The following is a 26,189-nucleotide window of genomic DNA, read 5'->3' as shown; positions in this document are numbered from 1 at the left end:
TATTGTATACAGTGCTACAATGAACATTGGAGTACATGTATCTTTTTGAGTCATGGTTTTCTCTGGATAGATGCCCAGGAGAGGGATTGCTGGATCAAATGGAAATTCTATTTAGATTCTATTCTAAAAGAATCTCCATACTGTTTTCCTTCTTCTTTTCCAATCTAGATTCCTTTCATTTCTTTTTATTCTCCAACTGCCACAGTTAGGACTTCAAAGACTATGTCGAATAACATTGGTGAAAGAGGACATCCTTGTCTTGTTCCTGAGCTTAGTGGAAATGCTTTCAGCTTTTCACCATTGCGAATGATGTTAGTTGTGGATTTGTCATAAATGGCTTTTATTATATTGAGGTAGTTCCCCTCTATGCCCACTCTCTGGAGAGTTTTTATCAGGAATGGGTGTTGCATTTTGTCAAAAGCTTTTTCTGCATCTATTGAGATGATCACATGGTTTTATTTTTCAGTTTGTTGATGTGGTGCATCACATTGATAGATTTGTGGCTATTGAAGAATACTGGCATCCCTGGGATAAATCTTAATTGATCATGGTGTATGATCTTTTTAATGTATATTTGTATGTGGTCTGCTAATATGTTGTTGAGGATTATCACATCTATGTCCATCAGTGATATTGGCCTTTAATTTTCCTTTTTTTTTTGTTTTTTTTTTTTGGTGGTATCTTTGTCTGGTTTTGGTATCAGGGTAATGGTAGCTTCAGAGAATGAGCTTGGGAATGTTCTTTACTCTGCAATTTTCTGGAAAAGTTTCAGAAGAAGAGGTGTTAACTCTTCTCTGAATGTTTGGTAGAACTCAGAGGTGAAGCCATCAGGTCCTGGACTTTTGTATTTTGGAAGTTTTTAAATCACATTTTCAGTTTCAGTACTTGTGATTGGTCTATTCATATTTTCTATTTCTTCCTGGTTCAGTCTTGGTAGGCTGTACCTGTGTAGAATCTGTCCATTTCTTCTAGGTTGTGCATTTTATTGGCATAGAGTTGCTCATAGTAGTCTCTCATGATCCTTTGTATTTCTGCAGTGTCAACTATAACCTCATTTTTCACTTTTAGTTTTATTGATTTGAGACCTCTGCCTCTTTTTTTTTTTTGGTGAATCTGGTTTATCAAGACTCATATGGTTTATCAATTTTGTTGATCTTTTCAAAGAACCAATTTTTGGTTTCATTGATCTTCTCAATTGTTTTCTTTGTCTCTATGTTATTAATATCTGTTCTAATATGTATGATTTCTTTCCTTCTACTAATTTTGAACTTTGTCTGTTCTTCCTTCTCTAGATGTTTAAGGTGTAAGGTTAGGTTGTTTATTTGCATTTTTTCTTCTTTCCTGAAATAAGATTATATTGCTATAAACTTCCCTCTTAGAACTGCTGCTTTTGCTGTGTCCCATAGGTTTTGGATTGTTGTATCTTCATTTTCATTTGTCTCTGTGTAGCTTTTAATTTCCTCTTTGATTTCTTCAATGACCCATTGGTTGTTTAGTAGCATATGGTTTAGCCTCCAAGAGTTTGTGCTTTTTGCTGTTTTTTTTTTTTTCCTTGTAGTTTATTTCCAGTCTTATAGCATTGTGATTGGAGAAAATGCTTGAAATAATTTCAATTTTTTTCGTCTTTTTGCTATTTCTGGGGCCACACCCATGGAATATGGAGGTTCTCAAGCCAGGGGTCCAATCGGAGCTGTAGCCCCAGCCTGCACCAGAGCCACAGCAACATGGGATCCAAGCTGCATCTGTGACCTACACCACAGCTCACAGCAACGCCGGATCCTTAACCCACTGAGCAAGGCCAGGGATGGAACCCGTAACCTCATGGTTCCTAGTTGGATTCGTTAACCACTGAGCCACTACAGGAACTCCAAATTTTTTAATATTTATCAAGGCGGGTGGGGAAAAAATGTAAATGTAATGTATACATGTAAGGATAACTTGATCCACTTGCTGTACAGTTGGAAAATAAAATTTTTAAAAATATTTATCAAGGCTTGATCAGTGGCCCAAGATGTGATGTATCCTGGAGAATGTTCTGTGTGCACCTAAGAAGAAAGTATATTCTGCTGCATTTGGGTGAAAAGTTTTATAGATATCAGTTAAGTCTATTTGGTCTAGTGTATCATTTAAAGCCTATGTTTCCTTGTTGATTTTCTGTCTGGATGGTCTGTCCATTGCTGTAAATGGGGTGTTAAAGTCCCCCACTATTATTGTGTTACTGTCAATTTCCACTTTTATGGCTGTAGGTAGTTGTTTTATATATTGTGCTGCTCCTGATATGAGTATTGTTACTCTTGCTTTTCTATACTTTTCATTTCCATGTAATATTTTATTCCTTTCCCTCACTTAAAGTCTGTATGTGTCCTTAGACCTGAAGTTGCTCTCTTGTAGACAGCATATATATAGGTCTTGCTTTTGAATCCACTCAGCTAGTCTTTTTATTTTGGTTGGAGCATTTAATCCATTTACATTCAATGTAACTATGGATAAGCATGTATTTATTGTCATTTACTTTTAAAAAATTGGGGAGATTGCTATTTTGGGTCTTTTTTCTTCCCTTCCTCTTTTTGTTGTCTTTTCTTGCAATTTGCTGACCATGTTTATTTGTATTTATTTATTTATTATTTATTTATTTATTTTTGTCTTTTAAGGGCTGCACCCACGGCATATGGAGGTTCCCAGGCTAGGGGGTCCAATCAATTCTGTAGCCGCCAGCTTACACCACAGCCACGGCAACGCTGGATCCTTAACCCACTGAGCAAGGCCAGGGATCAAACCTGCAACCTCATGGTTCCTAGTCGGATTTGTTTCTGCTATGCCACAATGAGAACTCCAGATGACCATGTTTAGTGTTATGTTTGGCTTGGTTTTTCTTTTTTATGTGACCATTACAGTTATTTGACTATTGATTCCCCTTGAATTTTGGTATATCCATCTATATGTGGATTGTGTCGTAACACTGGTCCTCTTCTTTTTTTCTTAATAATGATTTTTATTTTTTCCCTAATAGTTGGTTTACAGTGTTCTGCCAATTTTCTACTGTATAGCAAGGTGACCCAGTCACACATACATGTATACATTCCTTTTTCTCACATTATCATGCTCCATCATAAGTGACTAGATATAGTTCCCAGTGCTATAAAGCCAGTTCTCTTTGATTATCCATTCCAAAGGCAATAGTTTACATCTATTAACCCCAAATTCCCAGTCCATCCCTCCCCCTCCCCCTTGGCAACCACAAGGCTGTTCTCCATGTCCATGATTTTCTTTTCTATGGAAGTGTTCATTTGTGCCATATAATAGATTCCGGATATAAGTGATATCATATGGCATTTGTCTTTCTCTTTCTGACTTACTGCACTTAGCATGAGAGTCTCTAGTTCTACCCATGTTGCTGCAAATGGCATTATTTTCTTCTTTTTATGGCTGAAGAGTATTCCATTGTGCATATATGCCACATCTTATTAATCCAATCATCTGTCAATGGACATTTAGGTTGTTTCCATGTCTTGGCTATTCTGAATAGTGCTGCAATGAACATGTGGGTACATGTGTCTTTTTCAAAGAACACTTTATCTGGATATATGCCCAAGAGTGGGATTGCTGAGTCATATGGTAGTTCTAAATATATTTTTCTAAGGTACTTCCATACTGTTTTCCATAGTGGTTGTACCAATTTACATTCCCACCAACAGTGCAGGACCATTCCCTTTTCTCCACACCCCTCCAGCATTTATTTGTGGACTTATGAATGATGGCCATTCTGACTGGTGTGAAGTGGTACCTCATAGTAGTTTTGATTTGCATTTCTCTAATAATTAGTGATGCTGAGCATTTTTTCATGTGCTTGTTGGCCATCTGTACATCTTCCTTAGAAAAATGTCTATTCAGGTCTTTTGCCCATTTTTTCCATTGGGTTGTTGGCTTTTTTGCCATTGAGTTGTATAAGTTCTTTGTATATTTTAAAGATTAAACCCTTGTCAGTTGCATCATTTGAAACTATTTTCTCCCATTCTGTAAGTTGTCTTTTTTTTTATGGTTCCCTTCCCTTTGTGGTCTCCTTAATTTCAAATGCACTTTCAATGTTCTTCATTTGTCCTCTCCTTTTCTCATGCTTGCTAGTTTAGATATCATATTTGTCAATGGGTGATTTCCTACTTTTAAATTACCTTTGCCTTTACCAGAAGCCAGCAGATGGAGAGCATCTTCATTTTTAATATTCTTGTTTCTAATTATGGCTTTTCCTTTTCTGCTTAGAGCAGTTCCTTTAGTACTAAAAAAGGGTAAATAAAACTCTACAAATTTTGAGATTGAGATGTCTAGAATATGTAGTTTAAAATTTTGGATAAAAAAATCCCCCCCACTGAGGCTACAATTGTCAGCCAGATTTTCTGAGCATTTTGGCCATATTTCCTGAGCCCTATCAAGAAGGACATAATGATCTAATCTCTAGGTCTGAGCTAATAATAATAATAATAGCCATATTTTCTACAGTATTTATTTGTTTATCACTGTGCTAAGTATACTATTTCTTTTTAGCATTTACAACAATCCAATAGCATATATATATGTGTGTGTGTGTGTATATATATATGTATATGTGTGTGTGTGTGTGTGTGTGTGTGTGTATATATATATATATATATACCTTATTATTAGCATCATCTTATAGATGATGAATCTAAGGCCAGAAAAGTAGGGGAAGAGGTAGGAACTGAACTTATCACTTGTATCACAAATGCAATATATGTCCATGTCAGCACATACAGCACAAGCAGAAGCCAGCAGATGGAGAGCATCTCAGGAACTAATCTCAAAAAAGAGTTCCATTCACTAGCTTATTACGACCAGAACAGGGTACTCCCAGACCAGAACAGGGTACTCCCAGACCAAGTAACACTCTGCTTCTTAGGAGGAGAAACAGAGGAAAAGGTTACCCCTAATGAACAAAGACCCTTGCACAGAGGAGGTGCGTGCTGCCTCTGCAGATGTGCCTTCATGGTTGGCCCAGCTTCCATCAGCAACATCTTACTTACATCCAGAAAGGCCTCTTCCCTGTCTTTCAGAGAGAGAGATCTGAAGAATTACCAAGATACCACAGAAAGAAAAACTAACGTAGCAACGTTTTAGAAAATAGGGTGGCAGAGCTTTGAATGAAAAACAAGTTCTTAATTGAGGAGACAAATATGCTTAAAGGATTTATTGTTGTCACAGGTCACAGATCATTTATGCTGTTGTTTAAATTTCTCATTTCCCAAAGTGGTAAAAACACTGGCTTGGCCACAATTGGAAAATAACAGCAAAATTTCTAAAGTCTAAATACTTGAATACTTAAATTTCAAGTATTGTGTGGTGTTGTTTAATTCGAGTGCCAACATAAAGCCCATAACAGTGAGAAACTGCCTAAAGCAAACCTGGAATTTCATTAATCTAAACTTATACATGAAAGAGTAGATATTTTAAAAAACAGATCACCTTAGAGCAAAACTGGTAAATCTACATCTATCTTGCTTTTGGAATGACAACCTAAGAGCACTGACCAGTAAATTCCAAGAGTTGGGTAAGCACCAATGATAGTTGAGAAGGAGGAGGTTGTGGTCCCTTAGCCAACACAGATCTTGGAAGCAGGAAGAGCCACTGTGGATGCAGAATGCTTCTCCCAGGGCTCAGGTAGGAGCCTGATGTCAAATTTTGTCATCAAACAAAGGACCAGCCCAAGGGAAACAGGAGAAACCTCAGACAGGCTAGAAGAACTAGAAGGTGGTAGTCTACCTCATAGGAGGAAAAGGGAAGGAGAGACAATGCTTCTTTTCAAAGCATGGGAAGAAGAAATTGGCATCCCAGTCCTTCTCTATAATTCCTAGTGTTACTAATGAAGTTTTGGGAAACAAAGTAAGTTGGGGAAAATACAGCATTTTTTTTACAAACATTTCCAAAATTTTAAAGCTGTCTTTTTGTGATCATATTTTCTTAGCATTATTTCAGAGCAATGATCAAAATTGTCCCTAAATTATAATACTGTCCAAGAGTTGGGCTTGTAAATACTATGTCAGGAAGTAGAAGTTTTCTGGTTCTGAAATCCTACACTTCTACAAAAACATTCCGTATAACACACTCAAAACAACTCTAGGGCCCTTAGCGTGTTAAGTGAGCACGTGTTAAGATGTCTTGAGAGCCACTGCATACCTGAGCCTTCCAAGGAGTTTGATGAGATTTTCTTTGCTCCCAGTCAACCACCTCATATTAGTGCCATTGGCAATGAGGGGAAGAACCAGATGAGCTTAATTTAAGTTCATTACTACCATCAAAATGAAACTCACAATGTATAAATTTATCAATATATACCTCATGTTCATGGACCCAGAAATACATATTACTTTTCTAATTCTGATTTGAACCTGTGGTTGGAAGTTCCTTGCAATGACTCTTTCAGGCTCCAAATTTTCACACTGAAGACCTGCAGAGTCCAGTATTTGTACCAGGTCCTGCATATTGCTCTTTTAGGGAAACATTTCTTTTTTTCTTTTCTTTTCTTTTGCTATTTTGCTTTTCGGGGCCACACCTGCAGCATATGGGAGTTCCCAGGCTAGGGGTTAAATTGGAGCTGCAGCTGCTGACCTATGACACAGACACAGCAACGTGGAATCTGAGCTGCATCTGCAGCTTATACCACAGCTCACAGCAACACCAGATCCTCAACCCACTGAGCAAGGCCAAGGGTCAAACCTGTGTCCTCATGGATACTAGTTGGATTTGCTACTGCTGACCATGATGGGAGCTCCCTCAGAAAGCATTTCTACCAAAAGAAATTAGAAAAAGAATGAAGGGCAAGATAGACTATAGTTTTTGACCCTCTTTTTTTGTTGTTGTTTTTTGTTTTTTGACCCTTCTTCTAATTGAGAATCACAACTAAAAGCATTTAGATTGCATTCAACTGTCATTCTGTCACTCTCAATAAAATAGGAATGTTCATGGTCCAAAGTAACCAACATACAAACAAGCATCAACTGAGGACCTACTATATTTAAGGTGATGTTTGAGTTCTGAGCCATAACCTAACAACCTTCAAAGGAATTAAAATTAATAATGCAAGAGATCCTGACTCATATGAAAATACATTGATACAAGAAAAGGCCCACAAAATATTTCTGATTTTTTAGGAATTCTATTCCTGGTCTGTTTAAATCGGAAAAGATTTCACCTTGAAATATCAGAACTTCACCAGGAGTTGTTCATTTTGAAAACAGCATCATGGTGACACTGACACTCAGGATGACTGCACATTTTATGGCATGTGTAGTTGTAGTTCATTGTGATTCTAAATAAAGTGGGCATATTTTATCACTTTACTTTGCCTTCTCACATAATAAAGCCCCAAAATCTATATGTTAAAATATAGACTATCTTACTATAAACTAATTCCATGTTACTTCTGGAAATTATACATTAGGCATTATTTTTATTCCTTTGAAAATGTATGCATAGGTAGGTTTATTATCTATGTATATGATTTCAAAATTGTTAAAGGGATTTATAATGAAAGAGAACATTGAATCTAATAAGGTTTAGAATCACTGCTTCGATTTATTAGTAGCAGAATAAGTGAAATATAGAGACATGTATGGACATTTTAGTAAGTGACCAAAGAGCCTGCGTGATATATTTTTAATCTAATACATGAATTCACTGTTGACGTCACTAATCAGACCTTGGGTGCCTTCTGCTGTGCCTTGGCTCCCCATTTGCTAGAATTCATCTCAGAGCTGCATTAAACTTGTCAACACTAGAAGCAGAGATGAACTGGGAAAAAGAAACAAAATTCTTTTTCATATTACAATTAGTTCCCAAAGACAATGTTTGAAGCGAGAAGAGCTCAGGTAAATATGCCGTTTATGAATTTGTATGTCCTATTGCTATGTCATTTTTTTAAATGCAGAAACTAATTGAAATGTTTATATCTAAACTCTGCATTTGCCACCTCCCTGGCTTTTCTATCTTGCTATAAACTCTTCCTCTAAACTAGGGGTGACTTCTATTTTCCTTGCACGATACACACTTCTCTCCAAAGTCTGCAATTTAATTTCCACCTCCATAATTTTAAATATATTAAAGTCATCATTTTACACTCTCCATTTTCCTCTAAAATTGCCTTCAGTGATGGCTTCCTAACTCCATTATCTTGGAGTTACATTTATCACATTTATGGGTTTGCCTTTTAAAAACAAAACAAAACAAAAAGCTGTAAAATTTGGGGATCTGAATCAGAGCCAGTGGCAGTGATTACTAATATATCCCAACGTGCTTCAATCAAGGTGAGGTTTATCACAGTTACGCTATTTCATTTCAGATGTATACTGTGCAAAATAACAGGAGAATAAAGCATCTTTTTTGCCTGTCAATAGATTCAATTGTATTCAACAACAAAAAATAATTTACTCATAGGCTTAAATTAGGCATCTAAGTAAATAAGTTGCGGGCGGCGTAAGCAACCAGAAATAACCACCAAGGGGATGATTTGCAAGTTGTTTGTGATTACCACAAATAAACCCAAAACCACACTGCATATTTCAGGAAAGGATTAATTTAGTGTATAGTTACTTACAAAGCCAGAGATAAATAAACCAAAGCCAATTTTTAGAATATGCAAGGTCTAGGGAATAATAAAGTATGACATTGACCATTCACCCGCCCCTACTTTCCCTCTCCCCAAATATTATTTCAACTCTAAAAATAAAATACATCTTATGAAAAAATTAAAAATAAAAGGAAAAAATTAGGCTGTCAGACTAATCTGGATGAAATAAAATGTCTTCCAGAAAGCCATAACTCAAAACATTTATCATCTCAACTAGAAACAGTGATATGTTTGATTCCTTGAGTAATACAAAAAATAGATTTTCTTGACTTGTAGACAAAAGTCAAACAAAATAATATTTTCTAATGAGTCATCCATAGGGAACCTCGGGGAAGGATTTCACACACAATACATGTACGCAATGAGCACTTATTAGCGTCTGGAGTTTGCTTTAAGAGATGTTAAAATAACAGTACGACTTTCTGCATGTAACTTGTGAGTCTTCATGACACAGGATCCTCCGGAAGGTCTCTATCTTGGTAAATGCATCCCCATCTTGCCTGACTGGAACCTAACTGAATTTGCCCCTGCCTGCCCCTCTCATCTAACTCACCTCCAAGTTCTGTCACTCTTGTTCCTTTGAAGCCTTAAACCTGCTCCCTCCTCTGCATCTCCCTCGTGGTGCTTGCTCCTGTTATTCCTGCTACCCTGGGTCAGAGCACTAGCTGACCTACTCTCCCTATTCACGCCCATCTCACTTCCATCCATCCCCCATCACATAGTCAGAACAATCTTGGTAAAACACAAGTCTGGCCCTGTAAATCCCCAGTTTAAAATTTCTGAATGCACCCCCAAAGCCTTTGCGGTGAACTTCAAACTTCGGAGCACACGTTAGAAGACCTAATAGAGTTGGCTGGGTTTTGCCAACCTTCAGTTTTGGTCCACCGCTCGCCTGGTCCCTGAGCTCACTCTGGGTCCCCATGTCTATCACACTGGCTTGGTCTTGCCTATGAACCCCAGGAGGGGTTACTCCCTCCCTCAGCATCTTCCTTCTTTCTGTCCCTCCCCTGCCTGCTGCCTCTGGCCTCTAGAGTTATGGGGAATCTTCCGGCGAGCTTTTCTGTATGACTCTTCCTCCTCTACTAGATTTGTCTTTTTAGGGCCACATCCACAGCATATGGAGGTTCCCAGGCTAGGGGTTGAATCAGAGCTGTAGCCACTGGCCTACACCACAGCCATAGCAACGACAGATCTGAGCCTCATCTGCAACCTACACCACAGCTCACTGGCAACACTGGATACTTAACCTATTGAGCAGGGCCAGGGATCAAGCCTAAGTCCTCAAGGATGCTAGTCAGATTCATTTCCACTGAGCTGCAGTGGGAACTCCCATATGCCCATGTTTTAACCTATATTTATCTCTTCCTTCACAGGGCTACTTCTAAGCTATGCTCTGCATATAGCTGCTGACTGTAAAAATAAAACAGGACTTACATGTTTTCTTACCCAATTTTTTCTTAATATTTTGAGTACACTTTCCCAAATTGTTGCATTTTTTTTTTTCTTTTTAGGGCCACACCCATGGCATATGAAGTTCTCAGGCTAGGGGTCAAATCAGAGCTGCAACTGCCAGCCTAAGCCACAGCCACAGCAGTGCCAGATCTGAGGTGTGTCTGTGACCTATACCATAGCTCATGACAATGCTGATCCTTAATCCACTGAGAAAGACCAGGGATTGAACCCACATCCTCTTAGATACTTGGATACTAGTTGGGCTCTTAACCCACTGAGCCACAGTGGGAACTTCCCAAATTGTTGTTTTCATCTCTCTTTCATCATTTAGAACATCAGGTAAGCCCTGAGTTTTGTATATAAACATATCTTTAATTCCTTATATGACTTATTGGCAAAAAAAGTCATTGAAAGTGTTCAAAGACTGAGTCTCCAGTGTGATAATTCATCCATTGCTCACCATGCTTTGAAATCACAGGGGGAAGTTTAGGTTAAAAAAAAAAATAGTTTGGATTCACTCTAAAAAGGAGCAAAAGAGATTCCTAATTGCCAAGAGGCCCTGGATTCAAATCTTGAAAATGGCCTGCAACACTGAATGTATGCTTACACTTAATTTTGCAGATGCAATGCTGGGGAAAAGTCGTGAGTGGACTGCTGTCCTCTGTAGACACAGGAAGCAATCGGAGGAGGCAGAAGGTGGCAGAGAGCCTGTCCAGAGCCTAGAAATTGAAAGATGAAGGAGCACTTGGGAAACCATGTAGCTGCTGGGAGATCTGGAACCAAAACAAGAGAAAAGAACAAACATACAAAACTGGTTGAAACTTTACACAGTAAATGTTTTGACGGTAGAGGCTTCAACCACTGCATCAAAGAACATCATCTCAGCTAATCTGCCTCTTCATTTCTCAAGGATGACCCAGCGCTGTCTGCGGCCTTGTTGTTTCCCTCATGCTCAAGGCAAGGAAGAGTATTGGGGAAACTCAAGCAATTCAAATATTCCAGAAAAGCTGTTGAAATGTTTTCAAATACAGGAGAAAAAAACGAACTTTCGTATGACTAAAATAGAATATCTAAAATATTTTGAGGAAGACACGAACCAGAGAATTTTATCCCAAAATACAAAACATTTCATTTTCACCGCAATATTTAATGCATTGTCCAGAAGGTAGATAAAACCCTTTAAACAATGTCTGGTAGCAAAAGAAACACCATGACTATACTTTTTGAAAGAACTGAAGGCAAGAAGATTATCTAAGATTTAAGAATAAAAAAATGGTGAAAAGATAAAACATATTATCTCTGTGTGAAGTAAATGGCATTCTGCAAAGCATATTTTTATCTTACTTTGCTCAACAATGCAGGGCAGGACCATTGCGCCTAACAAAAAGAATTGTTTATCCTAACTGGTACATAAGTACTAGTAACAAGATAGGTAATATACTGATATTCCATGAGGATTTTAAAAATGAAGTTCTTTCCCAAAAGAATCAATAGTTACCTCGAGGAACAGGAACTATCCCCTGACTTCACCTGCTACTGATCTCACTCTTTCCTCATAAACTCAACCCCCAAACTGGAAAACACAGAAGAGGATCTTAACTGCCTTGCTTGCCTCAGGGAAGATACGACAAATGAACTTATTTCCCTTCCCCCACTGGTTCTGATAAAAGGGGGCCAAATCTCTTTATCCTTCATTGTTCTATTTATGAACCTTCACTTCATGTGTTTTGAAACACAGGAATTTCCCACAGAAAATACACCTCTGTTGCTTTCAAATGTCCATTTGGATACAAGATAAAAGAATGCCCTCTGAAGACAATCAGCCTTATTGTCCTACTAATGCATCACTTTCTTCTATTATTTGAAAAATCTTGACTCTTCTCTCTTTTACTTTCATGAAATATAGGTCCTCTGTATCTCACTCTCTATATAGCACTACTCATATTTCTTCTTCAAAAGGAAACAACTTCGGTGCATTCTTTGTGATGTGGTAATTTTGCTCAATTAATGAAATATTTAACATGTATGAAGTACTTAGAATTTGATGTGAAAAAATGACAAATACTTTCCAGGAAGTGGTTCACTGAATCTCAAAATCATCCTACATTTTAGGCTCCTTCTCACTTTAAAGATATGGTAACAAAGTTGTGGCTACTAAAGCCACAGTCACCATTTGAATCCAAAATGTGATTCAGTTTCTTAATAGAAAGAAGCAAAGTCTCATTATGGACCAGGATAGTGGGCATATCTTGGAGTACATCATTGCTCCTATTTTGATGTCTACAAACTACCAATTCTGGAGCCCTTTAAATAAAAACATTACCTCTCGTGTGCAGTGGAAATCAACTGCATCTGTCCTCTTCCTATCTACATACAACCAGTCACTGCAATCAGAAATCTGAAAATGCCTTTGCTTTTCATGCTGAGGATATGGAAACGTATACCCACCTTTCTTCTGAGACGGCAGTCTTTCCCAAATGTAAATCTGACTGTGACCCTCTCTGCTACACAGTTTCAACACCCCTGTGCCAGCACAGTCTGTCCTTCTACCTCTCTGTCCTCATTACCTCACACCAAGTCCACCTGTGGCTCTTAATCTCTGTGCTCAGAAGGCTCCTGTGCTCAGAAGGCCCCTCAAAGCCTCATGTGTCCACCACACTCTGCATCTCTTTGTGCATGTTGCTCTGTCTGCTAGAATCCTCAAAACTTATATTCACCCTGAAAACCTCTTCCACGGTGATCATCTGTAAAGCCTTCTCCAACTTCACCACACAGGTAGTTTTCACCTTGTTATTTGTTCTGTCTAGACATCTCTGTTGAAGTTAATGCACCATCTTATGCATTAGACTGTGAGCTTCTCCAGGACAAGAGTGGCTTTTCAAACAGATGAGAGGTCACTAGTGTTTTCACCTTCCCCATCCAGCTTCACTAATAAGCATGTAACCCCTCCCTCCTAACTGAGCCACCATGAAAACATCAAATACAACATGTGCCCAGTGGGGAGACCCATGAGGTCTTCCTCAATAGACCTTATTTTCGAATATGACCTCACATAACCTGCCTGCTCATTAGTTGAGTTAAGGAGCTGTACATCAAAGTGAAGGACACAAACATTATATGCCCTACACACTCTAAATTTTATCCAATGCTGCTGTTTGCCATAAATTGTTTCCATGATATTCTCCGTTCTTATTACCCTAGAGAGGTCCTTCCTCTAGGTTTTTTGATTTTGGTTTGATTTGGAAATGTGCGTGTGTATGTGTGCACGTGTGTGTGTGTGTGTGTGTGTGTGTATGTGTGGAAATTAAAAACAAGATCCTATTTCTATCTTTGGATGATGACAGTCAAGAGAGTACTAAGAATTGGAGTCCCCGTTGTGGCTCAGTGGGTAAAGAACCTGACTAGTATCCAAGAGGATGCGGGTTTGATCCCTGGCCTTGCTCAGTGGGTTAAGGATCTGGCATTGCCATGAGCTATGGTGTATGTCTCAGATATGGCTCAGATCCCATGTTGCTGTGGCTGTGGCTGTGGCTGTGGCTGGCGGCTGCAGCTCCGATTTGACCCTAGCCTGGGAACTTGCATACACTGCAGGTACAGCCCAAGAAAGAAAGAAGGAAGGAAGGAAAGAAAGAAAGAAGGAAAGGAAGGAAGGAAGGGAGAGAATTCTCCATGATAAATGACCAGTTATCGTTTACTAAATGAAGCACTAAGGTGTATACAAAGCTGGAAAAGTGACAGAAGGTTTTTATAATAACATTGGAGATGTGACAAATATATTGCAAAATTAAAATTTTGATGTAAGAAGGATAGATAGTATTTTTCAAATATTAATACAAGCCTAATGAGGAATGAGCAATCATTTCATTGTTAGCATGAAAGGCCTTGAGTGTTTGCTGAGTGTCTACAATGTTTTACACCATAAAAATGGACTAGGTCAAAGTAACAATTCATGCTGGAAAGACTAAGACTTGATTTAAAAATGCTGGACTTCAGTAGAATCTCACACTCTTCTCTGCACTAACCTCCTGAAGTCAAACACTCAGACCCAGGTCAAATTGAGGATACATGGTGCTGAAAACCAATGCCTGGGAAGGGAGTCCTTCACAGCACCCCCTTCTCCACCCTCGAACAGTTTTAAGATGAGAGATAGTAGAGTTAGAGGCATTGAGAGTAGTTTTGAAGCAGAAAAATGGTAAAAACAAAAAACAAAAAACAACAACAACAAAAAAAACCCGCAAAATATGGCATATGTTGGAGAGGAGGGATCAGGTTGCAGGAAGGCAGGATTGGAGGACGAAGGAAGAAATTGGCTTTGACTGACCAGAACCCACTAAACAGGATTTTTTAAATCTCTTAGCAACCACTGACAAAATGTTCCCTGCCTCGCCTCAGCAGCTCTGATCTTCCTAAAATTTGCTGTTCCCTAGTGAAGTCTCCATCTCCCTCCTTATCTGGGAACTGACCAATAGAAATCCATAACTTTATCTCCATGTATCCTGGAGGACTAAAAAAATTAAGTGGACTAATGGGAAAGTTGCAGGAAAGTGACAAGCTTGATATAAGTGACACATCTGATTCAGGGTGGAAAGAGGTTAATCAATAAAAATCAATAGAGTATTGTGCCTTGGAACAAAAGAAAATGCTTCTAGAAGATAAATAGAGCATCATTTATAAAAGGACAGCATACACAGAAATCATCTAAATAGGCAAACTGCTACAGAAACGTCAAAATTTTACAAAATGGGCGCTAGCTTCTTGGGTTGTTCTTTAGACCTTCTGGCCAATATTATAAAACTTAGAGGAAAATAGTAGGCAAAATGGAGAAGACTGGAAATTAAACTGGTGGACTCCTTAAATTTATCTATATTCTATCTTGAATTCTATCTTAAATTCTTCCTCTGAGAAAATCATCAACCCTCTGCATTTAGGTTGTACATATAATTGGTTCATGAATCTACAGGAACTAAAAACACATTGAAATTTATATCTCGGAGTTTCCGTCGTGGCGCAGTGGTTAATGAAACCGACTAGGAACCATGAGGTTGCCGGTTCGATCCCTGCCCTTGCTCAGTGGGTTAACGACCCGGCATTGCCGTGAGCTGTGGTGTGGGTCGCAGATGCGACTTGGATCCCTCGTTGCTGTGGCTCTGGTGTAGGCTGGCAGCTACAGCTCCGACTGGACCCCTAGCCTGGGAATCTCCATATGCCGCGGGAGCGGCCCAAGAAATGGCAAAAAGACAAAGAAAAAAAAAAAAGAAAAAATTTATATCTCATTGTGAAATCTAATAGATATATGTGTTAAGCACTATGGAGCACCTGTTGTGATCAAAACGACTAAAGGCAGTTTTAACCAGAAAGGAAAGTTAAAAAAAAAAAAAAAAGTCACTGGGGGACTTCCCGTCATGGCTCAGCGGAAACGAATCTGACTAGTATCCATGAGGATGCAGGTTCAATCCCTGGCCTTGCTCAGTGGGTTAACGATCCAGCATTGCCATGAGCTGTGGTGTAGGTCGCAGACGAGGCTCAGATCTGGCGTTGCTGTGGCTGTGGTGTGGGCCGGCAGCTACAGCTCCAATTTGACCCCTAGCCTGGGAACCTCCATATGCTGTGGGTATGACCCTAAAAAGACAAAAAAGAAAAAAAAATTAATTTTAAAAATCATTGGAAATTTTTCATAATGACAAGTAAAAATTATAATAAAATGCACATTTTCTGGTTGAAAAATTAAAGGTATAGTTGAAAGTGTAAAAATGCCAAAAGGGGGGGGGGAACCAAAATTACTGGAAAACACCTTTTTGAAAGTCCAGGAAAAAATAGGTGCTGCAGCTTTAAAGGGCTGGGTGCTTAAAACAAAGCCCCTTAAGGCTAGATTGGCAAAATGAAAGTGCCACAGTAGGATGAATATCTCACCAAAAAAACAAAAGGCCGTTCAACTGAGAGAGTGATGGAGCCCAGAGGTACAAATGAGTAACAAGGCCAAAAGAGTATCTGAAAACCATCTTGCAAAACATCTCTGCAAAACACTATAAAATAAATGCCAAAAAGTTTTAAAATACATCAGAGAGAGAAAGTGAGTGAGAGAAATGTGATAGCACTTGAAAATAGTATGCCAAACAAGTTTTTCAGAGAATTAAAAGAGAATGAGAATAAGGACACAAAGAATTATTTGGTTCCATTTTATGGAGCAAGATATTAGGGAATTTCCAAATTTTCCCATTAAAATAGAGAGGTGACATGTTACTCTAAAGAAATGATGAGAATGTGACCTAACTCAGGAACTGGAAAAAAAATGAGCTCCCCAGGAACAGGGAGCCTCCATTCAAGTTTCTCTGCAAATGCTAAATGTTGGTTTGTTTGACAAAATGTGCATTTGATATTTATGAACAGCTGCCATGCTTCAGAACCAGTACCTTTCCAATGGGCACCATTCAAAAGGGGAACTCTAGGTAGGTCAAGAAATTAACTCCATGGAGGCTCACTCTTGTCTAGAAAACTGGGAAAATATGCTGGAACCAGCTACAAACTAGAAAGGACACTGCAGAGTGATCTTGGCAAAGAAAAAGAGCACCTAACTCACCTTCTAGAATTTCCTAAGTAGATAGTGATGTGGAGAGTTGATGGACACAACTATCTTAGATTTCTAGAACTTCTTTCTCCACTTTCTATTCACAGATACTGCAAAGCCCTAGTCCCCTTTCCAAACTGGCTCCTTCCCAGTCTCCCCACTGTTCAGAAATGCAGTGTCATTCTGAATTTCTCTCCATATCCACTCAAGCAATCAGTTCTACCTTCTACATATCTGTCAAACGTGTGCCCTGCTCTCTCTCCCCATTGCCCTGTTCTAGTCCAGAAACCACTTGCTACTGCCCTTATTAACAGAAATAGCCTTCTTGGAGCCCAGGCTCCCTCCATGCAAATTCCTCTCCACAATGTAGTCAGTCTACCCTCTCCCCTGGTTGAACACTTCAATTACTTCCCTGTCCCTGGTGCACAGAGCTGCTTAGTGTGTGGCCCCGGCTTGCCTCTCCCTTTTACCTATCCCCTTCCCACCTGATATCTTACCTTTCAGGACCATGGGCTCCCACCTCAAATACCTCACACTCTCTTTGTTCTCCAGAGCTTTGCACACGCCATTCCTACTGCAGAGGACACACCTACTCTGCTACTTCTTTGGCCAACTCCTATCTCTCCTTAATTGTCAGACACCCCTGCCCAAAGGCTGAACAATGTGAAAAGACAACAGTCATTATAAGGGCTCTAATAGCCCCCCTTTGGCATTTTTTCCCCACCAGAGAATCTGTCATACTAAGATAGAGTACATCTATTTTTCTCCCCTACTATAATATGAATGAGGGCAGAAGCCATATCTCTCACCTTTTGTAACATCTCAGCTTCCTGATGGAGTGCCTGGTATCTGATAGCTGCTTACTATGTGTGTGTGAAAATAGTCTTGACACAGAACAAACATGTCCAACATTTTAGGGAATGTGGAAAGGTAATCCAGTGCAACCACCATGTACATTGCATTTGCTGTGTGCCAGGTACCCTCACAGGGCTTGGCAGACATTATTTCAGTAATCCCCAAGCCTGCCTATAATGTATATATGATTTTTTTTTTTTGTCTTTTGTCTTTACAGGGCGCACCCATGGCACATGGAGGTTCCCAAGCTAGGGGTCTGATAGGAGCTGATGCTGCCGGCCTATGCCAGAGCCACAGCAACACCAGATCCAAGCCAGGTCTGCGACCTACACCACAGCTCACGGCAATGCTGGATCTTTAACCCACCCAACAAGGCCAGGGATTGAACCCGCAACCTCATGATTCCTAGTCAGATTCGTTTTCACTGTGCCACAACGGGAACTCCATTGTAGATATGATTATTCCCATTTCTATAGTTGAGTAAACTGAAACTCAGTAAAAATGAAGGGGCGGACTTTCCACATGTCACAGGACTAGTAGGAGGAAGGGCAGAACCAGAACTCAAAGTACTCTGTCAACAAATCCGTTTTTGTTCTAACCGTCATGAAGACAAAAAGCAAAACAAAAGATAGCAAGAATTTCTATAAAAATTGTTACCAGTTAAATCTCACATGAATTAATCCTATAAGTAAACTCATATATTTAATATTTATATTTATATTTAATTGTAAAATATACGTAACATACAATTTACCATCTTCACCATTTTTAAGTGTACAGTTCTATAGTGTTAAGTACAGACACATCGTTGGGAAACCAATCCCCAAATCTTCTTTCATCTTGCAAAACTAAAACTCTACATTATACCATTAAACAAGCCCCATTCCCCCATTCCTCACATCCAACGACCACCACCATACTTTCTGCTTCTATGAATATGACTGCTCTACATGCTCATATAAGAGAAATTGTGTGGTATTTGTCCTTTTCCATGTTATTTCACTTATAATTCTATCCTCATGATTCATCCATATAATACACTGTGTAAAAATTTCCCTCCTTTTTGAAGACTAAACAGCATTTATTGGGCCTTTACCACATTTGTTCATCCATTCATCCCTCAACGGAGACCTGCATTGCTTCCACCTTTTGGGTGTTATGAATAATGCTTCTATGAACATAGTATACTAAACTCACCATATATTCACAAATAATGTGCTAATATATATCCACACTAAACCATTCTGTGGTGAAATAACAAGTGGGGTGAATTATCAAGGTGTCTTAGCAAGCTATGAAATATATGGGAAAGTGGTTGCATACATTTAATAAATGCCCAATGGAAAGAATATATTTAGTAGGAAAGAATTTCTACTTATCTTTTAGAATGAAGTTAGGTATAAATAATTAAATTATTCAGAGGAAGAAAAACTACACCCCAAAATACCTCAAACTATATTTTATATGTAATGGGCTATAAACCTCTGTTTATCACCCAGGAAAAGTACTTTACACTTCCTGGAAGGTATTCAGAAGAGATCGTTTTGTTCCATTTAGGTGTGTTTGGAATAAACCCCCTTCATATGTACTGATCAAGGGTCAATTCCAATGATTTTCTATGAGAGTATCCATGCCCCTCCCTTCAGTCCTCCTCTTTTTGATATTTTATTGAGTCAAGTCTCCTATGTACAAAAGCACTGTGTCCAAGTTTCATGGGATCATGGAGGGGGATGGTGTCTGATCCTCATGGTGGGATCTGGGGGTTGGGTTGAGGAGCCAGTGGAGAAACTGGCATGGTAACCACTGGGTGGAATACAAAGAAAGTGATATACAGTCAATTTAAAAGTAATCACAAGCAACATCTGGGGGAGTAAAGAAGGAAATATTGGTTTTCCATTTTAGGGATGGGGCAAGGTTTCTTTAGCCATCACATGAAAGATGAGTAGTATATGGAGTGAGAGAATATTTAAGGGAAATAAAAGGCACAAAGACACCAAATTCAAAAATATAGATGATGTCTAGGGAATTAAAATTTAACCCATGTTGGCTGAAAACAAGGATGCACAAAGGCACAAGCTTGGGATATACACAAGGACCAAATCTTAGAAGGCCTTAAATAGCACCTTTGAAGATTGAGGTTTAATTTAGTAGAGGAGGATTGCAACATCAGATTCCCAGAGAGTCCAGGAAGATAATAGAAAATCATCAGTAAAAAAAAATATTATCGTTAAAAATTTCAGTAATAAAAAATGACCGAAGCCAGCAGGTAGAACAATAGGGAATAGTGGGGATTGTGAAGAATTTAAGATTGTATTCTTTGCAAAAAGGCAACCTACAATGCAGCCTAGAAAATGCTGTCAATATTAACATTCCATTCAGATATTTATGAGTGTCTCCAGTTTTCTAAAAATGTGCTCCTCAGATGGAGTGGGTCTTAGGGGCCACCAGCTTGCAAGCTCTGGTGTAAATAGTGAGGCATCTCCCAGTCTAATAACATCCCTGTCATCTTAGTTTTTTTCATGTCCATTTAACACTATTACCAGGTAACCCCTTGGTGCCAAATTCTCTTTCCTCCTTACACTCTCCATAGATTGTCCTTCACTCTCTGTCTTAATGTATTTTCAAAATTCCGTTTTAATAATACCATCTACTTCATAGGAGTATCATGAGGATTAAATGAAAGAATCCAGGTGAAGTCTTTAGAACCTTGCCCAGGGTTGGTTCACAGTAAACATTCAATACACCACTGTTACTGATGTAAAAGATCACCAGCCAAGCTCTGTGTGTAAACTCATGCACACTCATAATTTCACCACGTTTACATCTCTAACCCAGTTTCTCTCTTGGTCTCTGACTCAAAAATTCCTCCTGCTGGGCTCTACTGACATACTGTAGATATTCCAGAACTCAACCCCTCAACCCCATCCAGACTTTCTTCTTACCTCATATGCCCCAATTCAGGAAATGATTGCAGGATCCTCTGCCCAGGATCCCAGGTAAAAACCTGGTGTCACTCTTGAATCCTCCTTCTACTTCACACATGACATCCAGCATAAATGAAATATTTTCATTTCTCAACTCTCCTCCTCTATCATCCACTGTCTGAGCTCATTGCCAGAAGTGTGGAGGCTGAGCCAATTTCATGTCTTATCTGGAGGTGATCAAGAACAAAAGAAGTCAAGTACCCCTTACCTGCATGTAGAGCATAGATAACTAGAAATATGGTCCTACCAGGCCCAGAGTCCAAACACTGGGGCATCGGATATTGTTTTTCTGGAAAGTTGATGGGTTATGTTATTCAGATCAGACTTTCCCACAAAAGCATCCAGATGATGAATAAACTTTAAAAAAATACAGAAGTGACAAATAAGTGCTTTGCAATATAGGCTGAGAGATATGGATGAGATATTTACTTTGAAAGACTAGCCACTGGATAAGAAGAATGAGAGGAAATGGGGTACAAAGGATCATGTCTATGGTTTTGAGAAGTGGGGATACTGACTTAAATGAGAAGATTTGGAGCAGAACAGTTTTTGGGGGTGGGATCTATATTTTAGAAATGTAGGTATTTCCATTTCTAATAAAATATATGATTCAATTATTAGCACTAAACCTCCTATTAAAAACTAAATATGTATGCTAAATGTTTTAAAATGTCTTAAAGCATCACATTCCTGACAACATAGGAGATGCCAAGAAAAATCTAAGAGAAAGAGAGAAACTAGGGAGGTAAGAACATGGAAGCAAGCCACTTTTGCCCTGAGTCCACCTGGCCAATCTAAGCAGGCTTGAATTGAGATTCTGAGCCACACGCAAAACAAGTGAAATGGGTGTCAAGGCTCAGGGTCTCTCTGTGGTGGATAATCAAGAAGACCCTTCTGTTGAGATGTATGATGGGTACACCTTCATGAGAATGATGAACTGGAAGTAAACCTGCTCTCATCCACATCCTTAGGAGACTATGGAAAGGAAGAAAATCCTTGAATAGTTGTAAGCACAAGTCTGCACTCACGTGAATTTTTATTCTAAATTCCCATAATAGGGGGCCCCATAAAGCCCAAGTGTAAAGTAATCCAAGACGATGCTTTTGTGAATGAAGGTCCCTTTATTCTGTGCCTCAGAGAACAACCAGAAATGCCTTATGAAGAGCTGTGAGCAGCACACAGTCAAAAATAGCCAATAACATAAGGAAATAAAGCAATAAGAGGAGGAATCAGCAGCAGGGAGGAAAATGGATGGTAGAAATAGAGTCATTTGATATATAGAACATCAGACATTGGAGTTCCCATTGTGGCTCAGCAGAAACGAATCTGAGTAGCATCCATGAGGACCCAGGTTCAATCTCTGGCCTCACTTCAGTAGGTTAAGGATCCAGCGTTTCGATGAGCTGTGGTGGAGGTTGCAGATGTGGCTCAGATCCTGCATTGCTGCGGCTGTGGTGTAGGCCAGTGGATGCAACTCCGATTTGTCCCCTGGCCTGGGACCCTCCATATGCCATGCGTGTGGCACTAAAAAGATTTTTAAAAATTAAAAATGATTAAAACAAAAAAAAAAAAAGTGCCTGTACACAGTTAAGGCTATATGACTTAAAAAAAAAAAAAAAGAGTATCAGACATCGATTATAAAACAGTTCTGGGGAGATGGAAGGTGTGCATTGAAAAGAACGATTTAGGATGGAGAGATAATGAGGACCAGGGAGGGCTAGTGAACAAGGTCACAACAAAGCAGGAGGCACAGGAGCAGTGCTCCAGCAGCTTCCGAGTCAAAGGCCAGCAGCTCTAACACTTTGTAAAAATACAAGTTCTCAGTCTTTGGGAGGGGAAGAAATCAAAAGGCACACCAGAAAGAAATTCTATCTGAATATACCCCCTCTCTTCACAATCCCGACTTACATTGCCTCAGTATAATGTTTTTCCTCTCTCATCTGACCTATTATCAGGGCCTCTGTATTAGTTTGCTAGGGCAAGCAATAGCAAAGTCCCACAGATTGGGTGGCTTAAACAACAGATATGTATATTCTCACAATTCTGGAGATAGGGAGTCTGCAGTCAAGGTGGCAGCAGGGTTGGTTCCCTCTGAGGCTGCTCTCCTGTGTCCTCACACTGGCTTACCTCTGTGTGTGTCTGTATGTACCCCCAACCTCACATGACCCCCTGCACACAGCCGACATCAGTAACTATCTATTGAATGAAAGATGGAAGAGGAAGGCACTTAGGGAGGGGGAGTTTTATTTATTTATTTTATTATTATTATTTTTTTTAATTGTTGTTGTTGCTGCTATTTCTTGGGCCGCTCCCGCGGCATATGGAGGTTCCCAGGCTAGGGGTCGAATCGGAGCTATAGCCACCGGCCTACGCCAGAGCCACAGCAACGCAGGATCCGAGCCGCGTCTGCAACCTACACCACAGCTCACGGCAATGCCGGATCCTTAACCCACTGAGCAAGGGCAGGGACCAAACCCGCAACCTCATGGTTCCTAGTCGGATTCGTTAACCACTGCGCCAGGACGGGAACTCCGGGAGTTTTATTTATAATTTGGGGAGGTAAACAGACTTTGTGGAGGTTGCAGTGGTGGACTTGGCACTGGAGGCAGTGCCTCCGCTTCATTTCAGGACTGCATGCTCCCTTGCACTTGTGTCCTGCTCTCCCATCTTTCTTTTTTCCTGCTTCTAAATCACCTCATGTGCAGCCTAGAGTAAAGACTCCAAATAATGGCTGCAATCTTGACCGACATGTAACTTCCACTGTTTAAAAACTTTACTAACCACCCAGGAAGTTCACAACTAGATCTTCCACCACTGCCTTTCCCCTAAGCCTGGGGCCAAATGTATTTTTCATTTGCCTCAAATGCATTTCCCTTTTATGGGTTTTTACATGATGCATTTTTTTCCAGACTCATACCCAGATTTTTCACCTTTAAGGTACAGACACCTTTAAAGGTCCTCCAAATTGGAATTAATCTCATCACCTCTCAACTCCACTGAGGCTGTTCTATGCTACTTATCAGTTACACCGTGCATCATGGTTAATTGATCCACATGTTTACATAATGTACAGTACATACCCCTCCTCTTAGATTATAGACTTCTGGACAACAATGATCTTACTCATTTCTTCTCCTTACAGCAAACAGTAAATGTCTACTCAATATATTTGGAAAGGGCTGACAATTCTTTAAATTACTGTTATCAACATTCATCCAATAAAAGCCTTTAACACCTGGAAGTGTCATTTGAACAATAAGGTTTAATAACTTGCTCTTTGATTCAGTTCTGCTCTTTTCACTGAAAATATAACAGTCAGACTGTGTTAAGAATAAAAATTCAAACACCGTGTCAGCTCGAAGAAACACAATACCAGTAACTGGAAATGTTTCTATCTTGTTAAATGTTCATTCTCTTAGGAACCATTTCTAGGATTTAAGGAAAATAAGAGAAGTAACAAGTACTGTATTAAATAACAGTTCTTTATATTTACTCACTTATTTAAATGTGCAACTATGTTTCTTAAAAGATAACAAGGACATAACATGAGAATTGTGGTGTCACAAGCTAATGGGACAGACAAAATGATCTCATTTCAAGACATACACTAATGTTACTGAGCTCTGTCTCAGAGACAAATATTAACTTCCCTGGCTGTTTCTCTGATGAAAAATGGTATACATACTTTCAGTCATAGCATACAGTTTGTAAAGAGAAATAAATGTCCTACATTAGTGGAATGAATTAGGTAGATGACCTAAATTTTTCTGAAGTCTTGATTTCTTTATATGTCAAGAAGGAAATTATCCTCCACATACACACACCCTTCAGTAAGCTATTCTGGAAATGTCAGCGTTGATAGCATATAGGATTTCATGTTGCCTGCCAAGAAATGAGGCAAGAATGTTCTTAAGAGGTAATTTTCTGAAACGAGAATGTTAAGTTTCTAAAGTATTCTGCTAGTTAAACGGTACACATAAATGCTTACAAAATTTATGCCTACACTTCATCTTATTGGCCCTACTGAAACCAGCAAGTATGACGCAGGTGGCTATTTACAGAGCTATTATATGTGAATATTGCGTTATCTTAGCTCATCCTTAGAAAGCTTTCTGTATCAATCTTTTATAGAACACAGGCCTCTCTCTCTGGGCAGATTATGAAGATTTTTTTTTTTTTTAATGTATGTTAGTTAAATAGCTGAAGTCAGGGAAATTTTTCCCACATTGAGATTTATTGGATTGTGAATAATCTCTCAGGGGAAGTGCCAGACGCCCCATCAGCTGTGTTACTTAATTAAAACTATTGTGGAGTAAGTAGAAGAGATGGCGCCTGGGGGAATCATTTCGCATTGATCCCTGAAGGATGGACCTGATAGTCTTAAAATTCTTAACGATTTCAAAATCTTAAATGTCTTCAGAAATGTTCTCGAAGGAACAGAAAAGCCATCTTGCTTCCAATCTCCACTCCCTATAAAACCAAGCAACAACAAAAACCAGCAACCAAAAACAGAGCTTAGACCAAGTATCCTTGCTATCAACACTGAGCACACCGGCCCAGGACAGCACTGGCTCAAAGAGAAAGAAGACTGGGGACCCCCAAGCCTCTGGCCGTGCGAGCTTGACCTTTTGCCTTCTTTCTTCAGTTATTTATTTTCCCTCTCATTCTTTGCTTTATAAAATGCAAAAATACCATTTTACACTCAGTCATTACGGTGATCTGTCAAGGTGCACATTCCCGTAAGGTCTCTTTGAAGGTCTCTGACATCCACCCCTAACCCTCTGAGATGTTTCAAGAAAAACTGCTGGTGAACACAGCTCCCATGCTGTGGCTCTCAACCTTCCATGAGAGGAATTTTTTTTTTTAAGAATCTAAAAGCCCAGAAAGTCCACGGAAGGGTCTCAGCGTGAGGGGGCGGGGCGGGTTCCAGTTATTCCGAAGGGCTCTGACTCACACAGAAGCCACAGTCCCCACCCTCACTCGCACCCACACACCAGCAGCACCCACTCTGCAGAGGAAGCGTGTTCCAGAGATCGTGGTCGGCAGCCGCTGAGGCGCTGGGGTGAGAACGGCTGTGGTCACGAGCGGTAGGAGAGGTGCGAGTTGTCTTGATCACTTGAGGGTTAAAGGAGGAAAACCAAGAACTGTGTCATCTCAGCTGCACTAAGACCACCTCCAAGGCCGCAGGGAGCAGCTGTCCCCACTTCAGCTGTAGCTCATCCTCTAGCAGGTGGGCCAAACCCACCCCATGCTGTGGTCATCTTGGAAAGAAAACTCAAGGAAGGGCAGGGTTTGTGTAAGTAAACAAAATGATCCCAGGCAAAGATCACAGCCAGGTTCATCCCCTGCTTTGGGTGGCCTGAGTGCATCTCCACCAAGTCTACATGGCTGAGAAGTGAGCGAGGCTGGGGGTGGGGTGGGGGCCTCACAGGGTATAGAGGAAGCAAAGTGGAGAGAGGCTGGTGCACTGAGATGGACAAACAGAAAAAACTACTCCCTCAAACCTGAAAGTGTATTTGTGCCTGTAGGTTAAACTTTACCAGCCATTCAACAGTTGAATTTAATTTTGTATCTAAATCCAGTGCTGCCTCGTTTCAGAGTTGTTTTTTATTTCTTCCTCTTTGATTTTTGATTACAGAGCTTTGCCCCAAAGCCTGAGAGCTGAATCTCATGGTGATATGCGCTCTCAAGCATCTCC

At 39.7% G+C, this 26,189-nt stretch overlaps 1 protein-coding gene across 4 annotated transcripts in view; it reads right to left on the bottom strand.

The window, feature by feature from the left end:
- Window positions 1–26,189, bottom strand: part of CD226 (CD226 molecule) — a 106,959-nt gene that overhangs the window by 56,057 nt on the left and 24,713 nt on the right. For 2 of the 4 annotated variants that reach the window (XM_085018120.1, XM_085018117.1), the window contains exon 4: window positions 7,560–10,860. The exons of the other annotated variants lie outside the window; for them this stretch is intronic. In XM_085018120.1, the coding sequence (XP_084874246.1) occupies window positions 10,697–10,860 (164 nt within the window). In that variant the 3' untranslated portion in view covers window positions 7,560–10,696. Of the gene's footprint in view, window positions 1–7,559; window positions 10,861–26,189 lie in introns of those variants that run through there. 4 annotated transcript variants of the gene reach the window in all.

Source organism: Sus scrofa, chromosome 1 (genome assembly GCF_054392235.1).
Source record: "Sus scrofa isolate SSC_HxYL_T2T_F1_AM1 chromosome 1, Sscrofa_HxYL_maternal_Yorkshire_Landrace_v2.0, whole genome shotgun sequence".
In the NCBI taxonomy this organism is placed as follows: Eukaryota; Metazoa; Chordata; class Mammalia; order Artiodactyla; family Suidae; genus Sus; species Sus scrofa.
Note: the sequence above shows the minus strand (reverse complement) of the source record. Positions and strands in the feature narration are given on the sequence as shown.